The sequence below is a fragment of the Diplotaxodon limnothrissa genome, linkage group LG22 (genome assembly GCF_057381915.1).
Source record: "Diplotaxodon limnothrissa isolate DT_005_m linkage group LG22, D_limnothrissa_male_GT1.1, whole genome shotgun sequence".
Taxonomy (NCBI): domain Eukaryota; kingdom Metazoa; phylum Chordata; class Actinopteri; order Cichliformes; family Cichlidae; genus Diplotaxodon; species Diplotaxodon limnothrissa.
This window is the reverse complement of record NC_140616.1, coordinates 12,160,503-12,178,141: the sequence shown is the minus strand read 5'-3', so window position 1 is coordinate 12,178,141 and position 17,639 is coordinate 12,160,503. Positions and strand designations below refer to the sequence as shown.

The following is a 17,639-nucleotide window of genomic DNA, read 5'->3' as shown; positions in this document are numbered from 1 at the left end:
GGTTATATGCAAATCATTTAATAAAGACACAAATGGACAGAAACAAAGTCACACCAAACTCCATGCAAAAATCTATTGCTTTAGTAGCAAACATACATGCCTCCAAAATGCATCACAGGTCATAAACTCTCAATGTCATTTATGCCTCAGCAATGCCCATGGATTATTTCTGCATACAGTATTGCATCCAGACAAAAGTAACTGAAAAAATACAAGAGAAATGAACAAAAACCTCAATATTTCCAGGAAGATTTTTTTTTAAGCTTGTAATTAATCAACTTGTAAAGAGCTTATTCAGTCTGAGCCCACTCGTTTCGCTCCATCACAAGACTTGCTGTCAGCAGACCGTCCTGCTTGCTGCCCTCACGTCTCCCATTAGGCCCTGAAGGATAATTTGTTTAAACAGGCTCGTTGTGGAGCTCACTGACCCGCTGTCTCTGAGTTGCTGGCTTTCTCCCTCTGTTTGTCTGCTGACTCTTTCTGCACCGTGCTGACTTTATCGGTGCTCATCTTTTCTCTACAGCAGCTGCTGTCTCATGCAGTTACACATAATGTCTTTTCTTTTATAAATGGCTCAGATAGAGGCCAGAATTTCTAACTAAACAAAACTGGCACAAGAATTATGGAGCTAGATGACAAAGAGTATTTAACAAAACAAAATCACTAAAAACTTTAAGTTTTCACATTATATTTCTTAAGAAACCCTTTCCCCCCTTTTTATTGCAGTTTTTTTCAAATGTTTTTTTTTAGCAGTTGCATGCTCGCAAACCGCGCAATTTATGACACTGCACATAAAAATAGATTACAACTTGACAGGAAAATTAGGCTTTTAAAAAAACCTATTTATACACACAAGTACGGCAAGAAAACAACCAGTTTATAACTAATTATATCCACACAATGGTCCATAAAACTGATTTTGAGCTAACTAAATCAGTCCTGCAGGGTTTTATTGTGGGACCTGCATTAACTGTGAAAAACTTTTCTAAGGTAAGAACTCTCAGACAGCTTCCTTGTGCAATTAAAAGTAGCAGGCAGTTTGCTAATCATCAAATGGACTTGGTAACTGATCATCAGCAACTGTAAGCATCTCTACAAAAAGCTGTTTTGGCAGTTTGCTGGTCTGTTGGTCAGGTGTGTCTTCTGTGTGAACGCGGAAAATTCACCCCAAGGTCAGAAAAAACCCACAAATTTCTACAGAGTCCTGACTGAGGACAGCACAGTTTAGGTTTGCAAAGTTACATCTGAACAAATCAAAAGATTTCTGGATCAATGTCTTTGAATCCAGAGTGGAGATGTTTGGCCATGATGCACAGGGTCACAGGGTCATACTAGTTGTGAAGGATGGTGGTGGAAGGATGATGAGTTGAGCTTGTTTTGCAACCCAACTCTTCTATATACCAAAGTATTAAAGTAGTAAAATATGAGGCCATTGCTCTGACAGCTAAAGCTTGGCTGAAATTGGGTTGTGCAAGAGGACAATGATCCCAAGTACAACAGAAAGGCTAGGTTTCCCAATGGGTTCACCTGAAACCTTGGCTGATTGTGACCCACATCTGTTTTCACACCTTGGCTCGTGTGATATAGGCGGTTCATTACCCTCTTGGAGGACACTCCCATAGGGCTTAAAAATCTGGGACTCTTTACCATTTGCTCTTAGAACTGAAGAAGCTTCTCGACGAGACGTGAAATGTCTTCAAGAAAATTAAAGAAGTCCAGACGCTTTGCTTTCCAAACTCCTTAGACAACAGAAAGGCTAAAAACAAAACAAAACAAAACAAAAATGAATCAAGGTGATGAAATAGCCCAGTCAGCGTCCAGAACTTAACTTGACTGAAATGCTGCGGCAGAACCACAAGAGAGACAAATGCCTGCAACCAGCAGTCACTGAATGAATGAGTGAAGATGTTGTTCTTGTCAAAAGCTTCCTGAGCATCGTTAGTATATAAACACTCACCAAATTCACTATATAACTCTTCATTTTCCCACTGCCTGTAACCATGCTGTCCACAATTAACTCTCCAGATTGAATTAGAAGTTTCAGGGAGGAGTTCGCCTCATGACAGCACAAATCAGCAAAGACTGAGGGAAAAACTCAGGTGACACGCGGGTGCTTGCGATATAAAGAGGGACCTTTTATCAGATCATTGGGGACATAGAGAGAAACAGAGATGAAAATAAATGTAATTTGCAAATGAGCTGGGGGACGCACCACATAAACTAGTTAGGGAGTCGTAACGCCCTGGGACAAGAAGTGTTTAGAAAAATCCAGCTCGAAACATCAACCAAGGGACTTTTAAGGAAGCATCATGCCTCGTTCACAACTTTTATTTATTCTCATGTGTTGTCTTCCTTTGGCAGGTATGTAAAAACATTCAATTGTCTTCAGGTGCTTTTGTAATGTAAGGGAAAAAAATCTAATACTTTTAAATACTGGACATCCATTACTTAAGTCAGTGAGAGGGACAAAGTCTGCAGAGCTTGGTCGGTGGAAACAAAACTCTGTGATGTTTGACATTTTTCTGCATGCACATTTGAGATTTGACTCTCTTAAAGCTGACATATTTTTTAATGCATTTTAGTGCAAGATCTCCTGTTACAGGAAAAATGATTAATGATGGATGCTAACATGCTTGATTTGATGAGTTCAGGTATACTTTTCACATAAAGAGAGTTTTATCCCTTTAATTAGGAAGCTCTTTTTGCCAGGAAATACTACACAGAGGAGATTTGTAGTGTATGCTTATATTCCACTACTGTAGTTTGATTCAAATAGTGTAGATTGTTGAAGAAATCCGTTCAAGTAAGTTCAGTATGTTGGATTTGTTGTCGGTAGTGTTTTTAATTTTTCTTATGTGACTGGTAAACATGAAATAAGTCATTTAGTCCAGTACACATTTTGTCTAAGACTTTGAAAGTTCAAGCACTTTTTCTTGTTTTTCAGTGGTGGAAAGTACAAATTTAACACGGTAAATCGAGCGGTTATTATATAACACTTTTCTATTACACAGTGTTTTATACACACTGCAACAAAGAGCAACTTGGTTCAGTATTTTGCTCAAGGACGTTTTGGCACTGAGACTGAAGCAGCTGCCAATCAAACCACCAATGTCCCAGTTAGTAGATGGCTCGCTGTACCTGTTGAGCTACAGTCACCCCATAACACACTTACTTTAGTTACAATTTTAGTTACATATTTAAACTTTATCGTACACAACATGTGAAGAGTTTAAAAGGTGCTGACTTGAGTTAAATGTAAAATCTACAAGTACTCTGATATTTTTAAACTAAAAGTGAATTATAAACAAACATTTCATATTTATTCTCCAATGTCAGGCTTTTTTTCTAATGCGTTTGACTATTTTAATTTAAAGTTTACTAGTTTTACTCATAAATATAAAATAAACTCAAAATGAAATATTATCATAACAATAACTTACTCAACTACAAGTGTACATCTTTAATCATATACTCAATAACTCTGGTGAAGGGTGGTGCCCGAGTAGAACATGCAGAAGGAAGGACACATGACTTCTGCTTACGCTGTCTTAAAGCTGCTTGCCAATGTAATTTTGCAGTGCGCTGTTTGCATATTTACATTTGTTGTGTACATATCGTACACTTGGAAATACGAAAAGTAAAGAGAGTGTAACCTTTAACCCATTTTACAGTGTTTTTACTGTTGTCTTATGAATAGAAACATGTTGGCATCATAAAATGTATAGCTAGTAAATGAAAAGTACTTAGAGTTTCTGTTATGACAGTTGTCTGCCGAATCGGTGATAGAAAAGTAATTATCAGATGTTGCTGAAGTGCAGAGAAGCCAATGTTAGAAGAGAAGTTAAAAAGTGTCTCAATTACAAAGATATTCCACCAGGGGGCACCAACAAGTCTATTTTTCAACATCAAAATATGCATTCATCTTCTACGAAACAATTTGGCTTCTTGTGGAAACAAACATAATTGCAGTTACTGTTAGTTCGCAAATATCATGTTTCAGAGCTAAATCTTTTATGTTGTGACTGTCAGCTGATACAATATTGGAGTTTTAAGCTCTTGTTGTTGCAATCCCTGCCAGAGCTGTACAGCTGACAGTGCCTAACAACCACTGTTTTTGCCCCTCAGCCTGTTTGCACTGTTACACCTGTATGTTTCCATCCATCTCTCCTCTGGACTGCTTAAAGTTTCCTGTGGAGTGTCCAGCTGGCCAGCGCTGCCTCTCCAGCGTAGCGACAGGAACACGAGGTAAGAGCCAGATTTGTCTGCATTTATTAGATTAGATTAATTTCAGTGAGTCTCAAGCATGATGGCCACAAACTGGAAAATAAAGCCTTATTTTTATAAAAGATTTGTGAGAAACATTTTTAGAAATGCACATTACAGTGAACAGACAATAAAGACACCATTAGGACCAAGTCTAAAGTTCTTTTTATAAACAAAACCTTTCAGCTTGTGGTCACATATCATACATAAACTGTACAATAAGGACTGTTTCATGTCTTTGTAGGCTGCTCTTTGAACTGCTTCTCAGGGCCTTGTCTTTCGTCAGTGACCTAAATGTGAAAACAAAACCAGGTGAAAGAATGATTCAAACTTCTGTACCATTTTCTCATCAGGCCGGTTGTCAGCTCAATAGCACCCGTGATGTCAAATTACGTCTAAAAATAACACTCCGGGCTATCTGGGTGGGGCAAAAATGATCACCATGTCTCATCAGGGGACAAAGTTCCCACAATTACTCTCAGTTTGCAGTATGAGTAATTTTAAAACAATCCCAGTGAGGAACTAGTTAAATTTGCTTGCTTGATGAAGAGTCTGAATGAATAATCTGCTGTCTCTTGTTTTACTGTACTTCGTTCTACTGCAGTTTTTAGACTCTGCTATCCTTTCTGTTTATATCTTGTTGTTTTTTGAGTTTTGGATTTCCTACACTCACCGGCCACATCTTGCTAGTTCCTTGCTTTGATCTCCTTTTGCTGTTCAAACTTCCTTAAATCTCTGTGTCATAGATTCAGCAAGCTTTTGGAAAAATACCTCAGACATTTTGGTCCATATACGCTATATTGTCATGATAGCGTCGCACAGTTGCTGTAGATTTGTCGGCTAAACATTCGTGATGAAAGTCGCTCGTTCCATATGAGTAATGTGAGCTCGGTGTCATGTTCAAAAACCAGTTTGAGATGATTTGATGACATGGTGCATTATCCTGCTGGGAGCAGCCATCAAAACATTGGTACACTGTGGGCATAAAGGGATGGACGTGGTTAACAACAATACTCGGGAACAATATGGTGTTTAGACAATAATGAGCTGGTAAAATATCTCCTACATTACTGCACCACCGCCAGCAGCAACCTGAACCATAAATACAAGGAAAGATGGATTCCTTCAGTGTAGCCTCTGGTCTCTATGAGGCATTTTCACCCAGAGAACTGCTGTTCACTGAACAATTGATCTTTTCCGGCCATTCTCTGTAAACCTTGCAGATGGTTGTGTGGGAAAATCCCAGCAAATCACCAGTTTGTGAAACACTAAGATAAGACTGCCTGGCACCAACAACTATGTCACTTACTGCCATGCAGTTGGCTAATTGGAGATTTGCATTAACGAGCAGCTGGACAGGTATACCTAATGAAGTGTCTGGTGAGTCTATATTGCTAACATCCAGGTGCAAAAAAAAAAAATCAAGAAATAAAACTAATCAGGCATTCAAAGTTTTCTTTGCTTTTACTGTTTTTGAAGCATTCATAATGTTAAATTTAAAACGATCAAAAAATGTATAAAACACAATACACTTCAGTATCTATTTAAGCATAAACACATCATATCATCTCAATTAGTCATGATTCCATTTATGTTATATAACAATTAATTGAAAAATATATTGGATTTGCTGAGAAATGAGGATATAAAACGTCATTCTGTTATATTTTGGTGGGAAAGTTTGACAAAACAGATTTGTGAATTCATGAGTTCTGGTTAAACGCATGCTTTGTTAGGTTGTTGTGACCTTTGACATTCAGATTTTCACAAAATCAGATCATCCTTGAGTCCAAATAGATGCAAATTTCCAAAACTGAGAGACATTTGGAAACATAATACTTAATCAGTGCATCAAATATTTTTTTCCTCGCATTCGACACTTGCTGAGTGAACTAGTCCTAAAAAGGCACAGTGTCCTGTGTCAAGAACCATTAAAAGTGTAGAAAAAGGATTGAATGCTCTTTAAATTCCATGCGAATAATAATAACAATAATAATATCCTTCTACTCCTCTGCTCTCACAGGCCCACTACAGCTGACGTTGTACGAAAAAAGCTGCGCAGTTGCCTCCCAGTGCGACGTGAGTGGAGAGAAATACACGTCAGGGGTCTCCTTCAACTACACCAACGTGTGCTGCGATACCGACCTGTGCAACGGTGCCGTGTCCGTTACTGCCCCCAGCTTGGTGGGAGTGGTGCTCTGCCTGCTGCCTGCGCTCGGGCTCCTGCTGGCCTGAGCAGCAGACGAGACGATGCAGTTTTATCCTCGATAAAAAAATTTTTTTAAAAATGAAACACATCTGTCACCGACTGATTTACTATGAAGATGTTTTATTGGGACATTAATAAACCCTACTTCGTAAGATGTTTAAAGTACAAAATACATTTCAGCTGCGCTAGTAGTTTGCCTTGATCGATGATTTAAGCCAGCTGATTGTGTGTCAGCACTTTTACTTTTGATCAAGTGGACTTTGAAGTTTAGATGTTTTTGACTACATGATGGCAAAATGAGTGGAAAAAAAGACAATAAAAGGCTAAAATAGTAAAAGATGGTTAAGAAACAAAGCAAAAAGCACAGTTTGGATAACAACGGACATGGATGACATATATATATATATTCTTAAAAAAAAAGTTAAAACAGTTAATTGAGAAACAAACTATGCATTTAATGATTTGTCTAATTTAACATATTAAGTGGTCCCTGAAATTACATCAAGTCCTACAGTCTTCCACACACGGAGAGAAGAAATACTACAATATATTAGCACTAAAATTATTCAGACTCTGTCCCTTTAAACATCATTCCACTTTAAAAAATAGATAAAAATCCAACAATTCAGTCAAGTACAATGCATCATCTACTTGATCAATACCAAGCATGTCATTGCGGAGGGATTACAACCTCTGTAGAAAAATAATTGACTTTGCTCCCGCTGTTTTTCTAATAAAGTTTAACTCAAGATTGTCTTCTTAAATATGCTTAAATTGCACTTAGGTTTATTTTGTCAATGAGTTTCACCCTGATCTGAGACACACAACAAAGATGTTTGCAGCACAAACTGTAGCCCGGTCCACACGTACATGGATGTTCTTTTAAAACTGGAATTTTTTGCTTTTGTTCAGAAAAAAAAATCGTAACACAAAAATGCAAAAAAGAAATACGTCAAGGGTGCTTGACATAATCGCAACAAGTGACCCTAACTGTACAGGAATGCTGGCCAATTAGAAGCCAGCCTGTTGTCAAAAAAGGAAATAAAGGCGCACACCTTTTCCTCCTGTTTCCCTATTGAGAGTCTTCACTGTGGACGGAGGTTTTAAAAAGCTTCCATTTAAGTTTTTTGTGTGAAAAAAAGGGAAAAACACAACTCAGAAACTAATTTTTACTACTGCACATTAGGGCTGCCACGATTTGTCGACTAGTCACGATTACGTCGATTATCAAAATCGTCGACGACTGATTTAATAGTCGACGCGTCGTTTGAAGCTTTAAGATCACAAAAGACGCAGGAATAAGTGGCAGGATTTAAGAGTGTAATAACGGACTGAAACAGAAGATGGCAGCATTGCATGTACAAGGATGTCAGCTACCGTTAAACCCCGAAGAAGAAGAAGAAGCAGCTGCTGTGTCCCAGAATTCATAGCGCGGCCCAGCGCAGTTTCCAACAATGGCGGCAGCTAGTTAGTTTTAATGTTACTCTTATTATTCTTTCTGGGTCACAAAATAAACGTTTAACATATTTTCAGGCGAGAATGTAGCTGTGTAAACCTCAAATATCTGCTCAGTTTATCAGGACACCACATATTTTCAAAAGCGCTCCGACGTTTTCGGAGACATCTGTTACCCACTAGCTCGTTAGCGAGCCGGGGGCTAGGCTCACTAGCGCCGTGAGAACACCGGACTCCCCGCAAATCGTTTTCAAACCCACCACTGTCTTTCGCTACTCAGGTTAAATATATATGAGTCACTTAGATAACTTAAAATGTTATTGTTTGGCTTTTTTTTTTAGTATTTTATTTGTTCCTGAGTAAATCAGTTTGTCTGAGATTAAAGTTATAGTTTTTACACAGCTGAATAAACGTCAAGCAGACAACTGATTATCAGAAGTGTGAGATGCTCCAGAATATACTCCAGTGTCCTGTTATATTTTAGATAGCAAGGAGTTCATTAAACTTCACCGAAACAATCTGCAAATTTCATTAAAATTTAATAAACTATCATCTTGTCTTTATTTTTAGTTAGCACAGACCTTAAACACTTAAAGCTGTAAGCTAATGATAGTTATATAAGAGCAGATGCTGCTGGTGCAATAAGCTGTAGTTTTACGTCCAATGGATGATGATCTGATTAGTCGACTAATCGCAAAAATAATCGGTGACTAGTCGACTATCAAAATAATCGTTTGTGGCAGCCCTACTGCACATGTAGACAGGGCCCATCCCTGAGAGCTCTCTATAAATGTTAGTTCATTATTTCCTTCACAAGCTGCTCCTAAAGTCAGAAAAGGCGTGCTGTCCAGTAGTTCCAGTTCCTCGCAGCGAGTTCATTTCAAGTCACTTAAACAGGAATTTCAGACCAGAGGACTTCCTCCCAGGAGTGGATTAGTCCACAGCGCATCTCTGAGGACACAAGGCTTTTAAAGGATCAGGCTGGTTCAGGTATATTTTTACTGTCAGCAAGTCCCGTGAAAACACTAACAATGCATTTAACCTACAACTGGTTACAAGGCCAAAATTCTTGGTTTCTATCAAAATGTAGACGACATTTGGACAGGAGATACTAGCAGTTGACGTGGTGCACTAATCTCGAAAAGTAAATCCACATATTATAAATGTTCAGATTCTATTTATATCAACCTGGTTGTTTTATAACTGTAGCTATGTTGATGCTTATCCTTCCTCTTTTTTAAAAAAAATGTCTATGTTTAGCATGTTTTATAGCACTTTAACAGGCTCATGGTAACTGCAGACTATTAAAAAATGGATGTAACTTCATGGTCTGAAGAGTGAAACCAATAGGGAAGTGCCTTAAATGGCCACCCTTTTTCATGGCCATTGGGGTTGGACTTCTCTGCTTGAAAAGACTACCTATGGGGTAACAGCCTTTGGAGTTGTCCTGTGTAAACAGTTTCTGGAAGAGCTTAAATAGGCTGAGTTACTCATTTTGGATCATACTGAATAAGAGAGAGTGGTTCAACAGCGTAGCAGTTAACATAATCGCCTTACATGTGAAAGATGCACCGTTTGAGAATAAAACCCAGCCTCAAGGGACTATAAGCTAATGTAGTCCCTATATGTGTCAGGTTTGAAGGAGGTGAAAGTACCATAAATGGATAAAACAAAACATCGGGTCCATTTTATACATTTTGGTCAGTCCAAGGTGTATCTAGGATGCACATTGGCTAACGGCAATGACAAATTATTGACAAGTCATAAGCCAATGAATGCAAAGTTTCAAATCGGCTCTCGTTTGTCACATCCGGTTTCAAAAGATTGTTTCAAAAAAAAGGAAATGATGTCATGGTGGCTACAAACACCTTTTATATAATCCGTAGTTTTGGCTTCTTTTGGTAGCATTCAATGGCAATGCTTACACAGTGCTTACACCAGATAAGCAGTCGAAGTAATTCATCGTGTTAGCAAGAAGACTAAATGTTATATTTTGTGCAGCTGATTTAATTTGTACAAAGCGTTAGAATTAGAAAGCATTTTCATGGGAGTAACTGACAGTGAGAAACACAAATACGCTTCATCCTGCACCTCCTTCAATACCCACTGGGCAGCACTGAATAAATTACTGGCAATGGGCCCTCACAGCGGATCACATAGACGCTTGGTAATCTTAAATAATCCTTCACACCTGCTGTGTGGGAGCACAGAAAGGGGAAGCCCGCCTCTATTGAAACAGTTTCCTGTCTCTGTAACTGTTTTCAGCTCTTCAGCGAGACCCGGTATGCACCCCTTTCCTCTCTGAGGTGCACTACAAAGAATAAGCAATCTAACACTTAGACAAAACTTGGCTTTTAATTAAAGGATAAAAAAGATTTTGTACTGTAAAAAGGCCTTGTACCCTCAGTAACGAAATAAAGTCCATGTGAAAGGCTCAGTACAAAAGACTCTTTGGCAGGTGATCTGGAGCTGATATGCAAATTTCACTTCCTTAACCAGAGAAACGAGAGCTGAATCTGCCTGGGGGAAGCCTGCAACGTTACATATGAAAAGTTTGATCTGTCAGGCAGCTTTGTGTCTGTTGAAATTACTACCAGGAAAAATAACAAAAAACCCCAAAACATACTGTAGCAACTGTCTTGAAGAAGAAAGGAACAAGAAGCGTCAGTGTGTATCTGCTCATGGTGAAACTGTACATAAGCAGGGCTGTAGTTAGACGAGTGCGATGACGATGTGGATGTGCGCTCCTGCGAGCAACGTGGTCGGCAACCGGAGAACGTGACCCGTGAAAGAACCAATCGGAGGAGGAAGTTTAACGGGGTTAAAAGTTGCACTACTTGCATGTAATTGCTTTCACTTGCGCTTTCCCGAGCTTCCTTGTTTCCCTTGCTGATGTAAACCGACCCAGTTTCAGGTGAGGAAAAACAATGTAAACTAGCGCCAACACTGCGAAAGGTGATACTGGCGTATAAGGGTGCAAGAAATTAACCTGCAGGCGTAACAAATGATTCCTGCAGCGCTCCAGTTTACAAAGAAAAGGATCGACCATGCTGCTTGCAGAGTGAATATTCATGAGTGTGTGTGTGTGTGTGTATTTTGTGCTTTCCTATGTTGCTCTGCTGGTATATTCAGAACATGTAACCCCCTGTTCTATCCCTACTTGAGAGCTTTAGCTACAGAGGAGTAGGCGAAGTAGATCTCCTCGTCAACCGGGCAGGTGGAAGAGAACTCCTCCCTTGCATAGGCGGCGTTCAGGTACCTCCAGAGGTTTGTCAGACTCTGAGGGATGGTGAATTGTCTGTATTTCAAGCACACCACCTGCAGAGATAGAGGGTGGGAAAAAATAGGCATAATTACAAAAAAACAAAGCAAAGCATTGACTCATTCTTATAACCCATCATCCTCATGCTGCACTGCTTTAAAAATCACAAGATCACCTTCACGATGTGGAGCTTAGGCAGCAGGTTGCAATCAGCCAGAGTGAGCGCCTGGCCATCCAGGAAAGGGCGTGACGAGGAAGTGAGCTCATCGGCGCTATTCTCGTCGATCTCATCAGGAAGTGGGGAGCCGAGGTAGTCGTCTAGCTTCTTCAGAGCCTTCAGGAGGCCTTTCTCTAGATCTGAGCACATGGGCACACACAGAAAACACTCAAGCATTAAGTATAAAGAGAGGTGTCTTGATATAAATATATTTAAACCAGCAGCAGAGACGAGGTAGGAAAAGCTGCACACAAACATCAGCAGGTGACGTGTTTACACTCAGAGCCTAATGTTATTAACAGAAGCTCCCTGCTGATTTTTAGCCCATCTGGGAACTGACAGAAGCAGCTCAGCACGATTTTAAACCAGGCACTACTCTAACATTTACTTTATTGCACCATAAGTCTGAGTGGAGCCGACTTACTTTCATTGGTCTGAGGGTTTGAGTTCTTGACGTAGGCAGAGAACTTGGAGAAGACGTCCAGGCCTGCCGTGTTGGACTCTGGGTTACGAGCAGCCAGACGAGGATACCTAGATGTCCAATCACATCATAGATCACATCAAGATATAAATCTTCAAGCGATTCGTGTTGATGTGCAAGAAGTCAACAAATGCATTTCCAGCCAACGGTTTATTTTGTTATCATTAATCTATTCATTGCTGTATCTACAACGGAAACACCTGCAAAAATGTAGAATTAGATAGTTTAATCTCACAAAGATTCAGATTTAAATCTTGTGGTTTGGAGTTGGCGTGCAGGGCCTACTTTTTCGACTTTTTTTTACAAAATGTTGCCTTTTTCCTGCAAAATTCAAAACAATCAATCAATCTGTGCTCAAAGCCTCCAGAGACATCTCTTTGTGCCCAACAAAGTTGCAATATTCAGATCATTATCAGATCAAACAAGACAGTTTGTGTTATCTGTATCAGCACTTCAGAGATGAAGGGAAAGATTACTTTGGAGGGCAGAGATGCTCTTCCAGGAACTCCTCAATCTTGTTGGTGTCAGTTTTCACCTCGCTGCTGTATAACAGGAAGGGAGGCTGAGCACCCGGTGCCAGGTCCTTCAAGATGTCTGGCTTCCTGAAAGCGGGACGGAAAAAGTCCAGAAGACAGATGGAGTAGAGAGTGAGTCAGAACAGAGAAAGACAAAAAAGGGAAAAAAAGGAGTGGAAAGATTTCCAACCGCAGGAAATTACCCATGTGAGCAGCTACAATGTGTCCAACTTTCACCTAAAATCAAAGCGTGGCAGCTTTTTATCTTTTAATGAATGAATGAAATACCCCAGGCTTTTTCAGTGCCAGCTTCACTTGGGGCCATTAAAACATTAAAAGTGTAGGCGAATGTTCCCTTGTTGCGCCAGCATTAGTGAGAGAGACAGAATAAACAAAAGTGGCCATACAGAGCGTGAAGGACGAGTGCTTTCACCTCTTCATATCCACTGTGGTAACGTCAAAGGTGACTCCCTTAAGCCACAGCACCATAAAGAGACGCTGAGAGAAAGGACAGTTGCCGATGCTCTGACCATCGCTTCCTGCCTGGGAAACAAAAACAGAGAATATTACAATATTACAGTAATGTTTCCATCTAATTTTCTAAGACTTTCCTCCATAAAATGCTGGAAAATCTGCTGTGTTTCTTCAGGTCAGCGATCCAAAAACGCAAAGAAAAGCCTTAAAATCTTGGCCGTACATTTGGTTACAGTACGCATACTGTTGATGCAGAAACGTGCACCTTAGTTTTTCACCCTTAAACCAACCTGCAAAGTCAGCACACAGGATGTCTGAGTCAAAACAAAGAGAAATATACATCACCACACATCACATTTCCTCAAAGAACTCGAATCGACAACTGAAAGTGAAGGCGTTTGAGCAGGATGGAATAGCTGCTGTTAAACAAAAAAGAAATTCGGGGTTTTTTGGTATGATGGAAATAAAGTTCTAATTTCTGCCTTTTAAATCGCAAATGTACAGAGTTTATCTGCTTGTCTGATTTGTCTTTACAGCAGTAATTTTCCCACTATCGGATAAATTGGAATATAATTATTGCATAAATGAAACAAACTATGATTATTTAGTCTGCACAAGGCTGTTTTAAACACTATAACACAGTTTGTAGACCCAATCATTAATCAGCTCCAAAAACAATCCCCAAAATGAAACTACCTGAAGCTTGAGATGCAGCATATGTTACTTCTGTTACTGCCGAGCCATACGGCAAATTTTGGTATCGATACTTAAGTAAATATTGGGTAAATATTGCCAATACTAGTACTGATACTAGGGGAAAACAAGGCATTCTGAAGAAATTAAAATTTTTAGAGCAACAAAACACACCTTTCGGTTTTCATGTCTGAAATGTAAACGTGGATTGACCCACCCACCCCTAACTTCTTTACTGCTGTAGGGCGTGCTAGTTTTGATCTTTAGGATCTGAAACGTGGCTCATCAGGCAACCGCCTAGTGTTGTTAATCACAGTTCACGAGAAACTACATTTAAGAGGTCAATTTAGAGAAGTTACAACAGCATCTTTCACCGTGAAGAAGGTGGGGGTGGGAAGCACAGGGTGGTGCACATGTTCACACAGAGAAATCTTTATGTGTGAAGTGAGCCACACTGGTTAGTATGTTACTGCCTGTTTTTGACTCAAAGAAAATGGGATTAGCCTGCCTGGCCAACATACTAAATATAGACTAAAGTCGGCTGGCTGTTATCTTAATGTGCGTTTAATTAGATTAGCCTTACAGTGGTTTATAAGCCCGGTGAGTCAGCAGAGGGGGGTCTGATTGACGTCACTATTACAACAAATACTGCGTGAAAATAAAAGATAAAATAAAGGTGGCTTGAAGTCAGCTGTAAGGACCGTGCAGGTGTCAGAGACAGGTTATCAGCATGTAATAGAAAACACACTGAGCGTGCTGATGAAACAATAAGATAAAAGAAGCCCGAGCAGACCGGCTCAGCCCACTAAATAAACTCAGGGCACATAATGTCGCCCGTGTGCGCGTCACTCTCTGGGTGTGATGCTTTCCTTCTCTGCGCCCATTCACTCTCTTACCTTCACGAAAAGTTCAAGTTTGGGCTGACCGGCGTCGCTCATCTTCACCCGTAGCTGCACGAAACCTATAAAGAGAGAGACACGGGCGTTAAAAAGTTTCTAACGCGAAGCCCGATCGAGCGCAAAGTCGCCTTTTCTGAGCCAGAAACAACCGCAAACGCGGGGAGCCCAGCCCATCTTCCGCTACACAATACTAAATACTAAAGTGACAAACGCGACAATGTAGCAGCTCCACGGGCGTCACAAAGTAAATCCACACATGCCGTGCGCTCCTGAAGCTCAAAATTCACATAATTTAGAGTCAGTAGAGCTTCTAACCTCACAGTGCTCGAAGTTCTCGTTGCCTGTTGCTGGTTTCTCCTCCCAGTTCTGCTGCGGAGTGCGTGTGTGTGTGCGCGCGTCCGTTGGCTGCAGCGACACAATCGTCATCATCATCCTCCTCCATTTCCTGGTGGTGCATGACGGGCTGTGCTCTCAGCGAATAAAAGCGGCCGTCGTATGAAGGAGCGGTCTGTTTATTCACGTTAAAGAACGTTTATTTCAAAGCAGCAAATAAAAGCACAGAAAAGTCACCGCGGAGAGCCGAGCTTGGAGCAGGCGGCGTGTTACGTAACAGCCACCATGAGAAGAGCACTTGGCAGCTTTGGGGAGACGCGTTAAAGGCACTGGTTATGGGGCGGTGGCTGATGTGTCTGACTGTCCCATATACAGTTAGGGTTGTAGATTTTGTAGTTTTGCCTCTGTGCACAACCACAGCGGATTTTTATATCAAACCTTAAACATCTGATTAAAATGCAGACTTTATCAATAGGAAAAGCTGTAAAACTTACGAAAATACAGTTAAAAGTCCAAAAGTTGATCCCCTCTTTCACATTTTTCAGCCTTCCTTGCGATCGCCTGCCAAAAACTGATTTCCAATGTTTCCGCGTGTTTTTTACGTGTAACATCTTTATGTATGTTGGTAAATAGACTTCGGTGAAAAGGGTTTACAGATTTTTTATATATCAAATTTAAAAATGGACTGTTTTCAAGTATCTTTATAACTCTGTGTTATTGTACTTACATTATAACCAATCGTGTCCTTTGTCCACTTAAAATATGTTTACAGAACTATTGTTATATTTGTTGCAATTCTGCTGCCCTCTCGACCAGATTACTCTTAAAAAAAAGACATTTTTAATGTGAACGAGATTTTTTAACTGCATAAATAAAGGATATATAAAAATCCCTGCCAAAAAACTGATTGCGGCTTTTACTTTGTTACAGGAATGTTGTTTGTGGGCCAAGATGACTTGATATCATTCATGAGGGATACATTTGACATGTTTCACATATTATAGACCCGCGGCCTTATGTTTCAACACCCCTGGTTTAAACAAACGTGCTTAGTTGATGCTCAGTCTCTGATTTTAAGAGGCTCATACATTATTGTGCTCACATTGTTAAAAACTGCAAAGCATGCTTGTGACTGAGTTGGCCACTGCAAAAATATCCCAGTTCTCTGCCTTGAAAATTTCCTGGGTTTCTTTAGTAGTTTGTTTTGGCTCATTAACAATTTTCACTGTGAAGCCTGTCTGACCTGTTTTTCAGCACTTGGCTCAATCTGAGCAGAGAATATAGCCCATCCCGTTCCTTCTATCAGTAGTCACATTGTCAATAGTATTTTAGTATTTAGTATTTAGTATTTATTTATTTATTGTCATTGTCAAGAACAATGAAATTGCGTTTGGGGCTTCCATACAACCCCAAAAAAAGAAGAAAATAATAAATACCCCTTAAAACCCAAGTGTACATATTTAACCCAGTGTGACTCCAATGCAATAAGACAATCCTTAGCAATAATGTTCGTAGAAATTCAGACAAAGACCTGAGACCAATAAACACAAGTGATCTGGTTTCACTGACAGCCATGCGAGCCCATGACATAATAATACCTCCACCATGTTTGACAGATTACTTGTGGTGTGCGGATCGATATTGAAATATCGATTCTTCCGATACCAGTAATTTATGTTCTAGAATCGATTCTCATCAATATCGATATTTTAGTACTTTGGGGTAAATTTGTAGTTTTTCATTAACAGGAACACCGTGGAAAGAAACTATGTCATTCGGATTGTCTAAATTGGAAGGAACTACTTCCTCTTGCCTTTCACGGTCATATGCAAACTACTGGCCTGCGCACTCACGCTGAGCGTGAACGAAGTCACGTGTGGACGTATTTTACCTCCACAAACGACCGAGACGTGGTTTGCGATACATGTGGCAAGACAGTGAGGTGTTGTGGCAACACCACTAACCTAGTCAAACACCTCAGAGTAAATCATATCACAGAATATGACGAGCTTATGTTGAGGCGAACTGAAGAGGAGGAGAGGGACAGGTGCTGCTAGGGGAGTCAGACGTCTCTGGCGGAGTCCTTTAGTGCTGCAGGCAGGCAAGGTGTTCAAATAGCACAAAACTTCAGATTTTTTATTTATGCATGATAATTCTACATTATTAAGCAATATGAACAAGTAGTCTGATGTCCTGTAATCATTATGAAGCTATATTATTCCGATTACCGGTACATAATACAGTTATATATTGTATTATGAAATACAATGAAACATTAAGTTTTTGTACAGAGTATCGGTATCGGATCAGTATCATCGATACCACTCTGAATTCATCAGAAAGGAAACCAGTGGTATCGCACATCACTACTGATTATATGCTTCAGTTCATGAGCCGTTTCTCTCTGTCTCCATGCTTTTCTCTTCCCATTGTACGAGCTTGTTTTGGTTTCATCTGTCTCAAAAATTATTTTTTTCTGAATCATGCAGGCTCCTTTGGGTGTTTTCTGGGAAAAAAACACGAGTTTCTTTTTAACATTAAACACAAAAGGCATTAGTAAGGTCTACAAACCTATTCCACCCCACATTTAGATTTGGGGATCTGGTCAGCCTGTTTGTTTTACCTTATTTTACAGAAGTTTTTGGATTTTCCTGCTATTTCTGAAAATAACAACAACTTGTAAATATGTATGTAAAATTAGCACCTCTCAACTTTAATCCTTTAAATTTTTCACTGTGCACATGCTGACATAATTCACTATTTCTTCTTTTATTTGCTCTTTACTTCTTTTATGCACTAATTTTAATTGATTTCTGTCCATATTCAAAGCTTTCTGCA

General features: G+C 39.8%; 1 protein-coding gene across 1 annotated transcript; it reads right to left on the bottom strand.

Moving 5' to 3' along the window:
- Nucleotides 1-6,848: 6,848 nt before the first annotated feature.
- Nucleotides 6,849-14,843, bottom strand: clic1 (CLIC family member 1). The gene is made up of 7 exons (XM_085346006.1): nt 14,784-14,843; nt 14,466-14,530; nt 12,836-12,945; nt 12,364-12,489; nt 11,831-11,937; nt 11,365-11,546; nt 6,849-11,245 (listed from the first exon to the last, which is right to left on the bottom strand). The coding sequence occupies exons 2-7, from the start codon at nt 14,505-14,507 to the stop codon at nt 11,084-11,086; spliced, it is 729 nt and encodes a 242-aa protein (XP_085202132.1). The 5' UTR covers nt 14,508-14,530; nt 14,784-14,843; the 3' UTR covers nt 6,849-11,083.
- Nucleotides 14,844-17,639: the final 2,796 nt, after the last annotated feature.

Coding starts and splice junctions, on each gene's coding strand:
- clic1 (XM_085346006.1), bottom strand. CDS start 14,507: ATGAGCGACGCCGGTCAGCCCAAACTTGAACTTTTCGTGAAG. Junction 11,938..12,363: donor GAGCATCTCTGCCCTCCAAA/GTAATCTTTCCC, acceptor TTGGACATCTAG/GTATCCTCGTCTGGCTGCTC. Junction 11,246..11,364: donor CTAAGCTCCACATCGTGAAG/GTGATCTTGTGA, acceptor CTATCTCTGCAG/GTGGTGTGCTTGAAATACAG.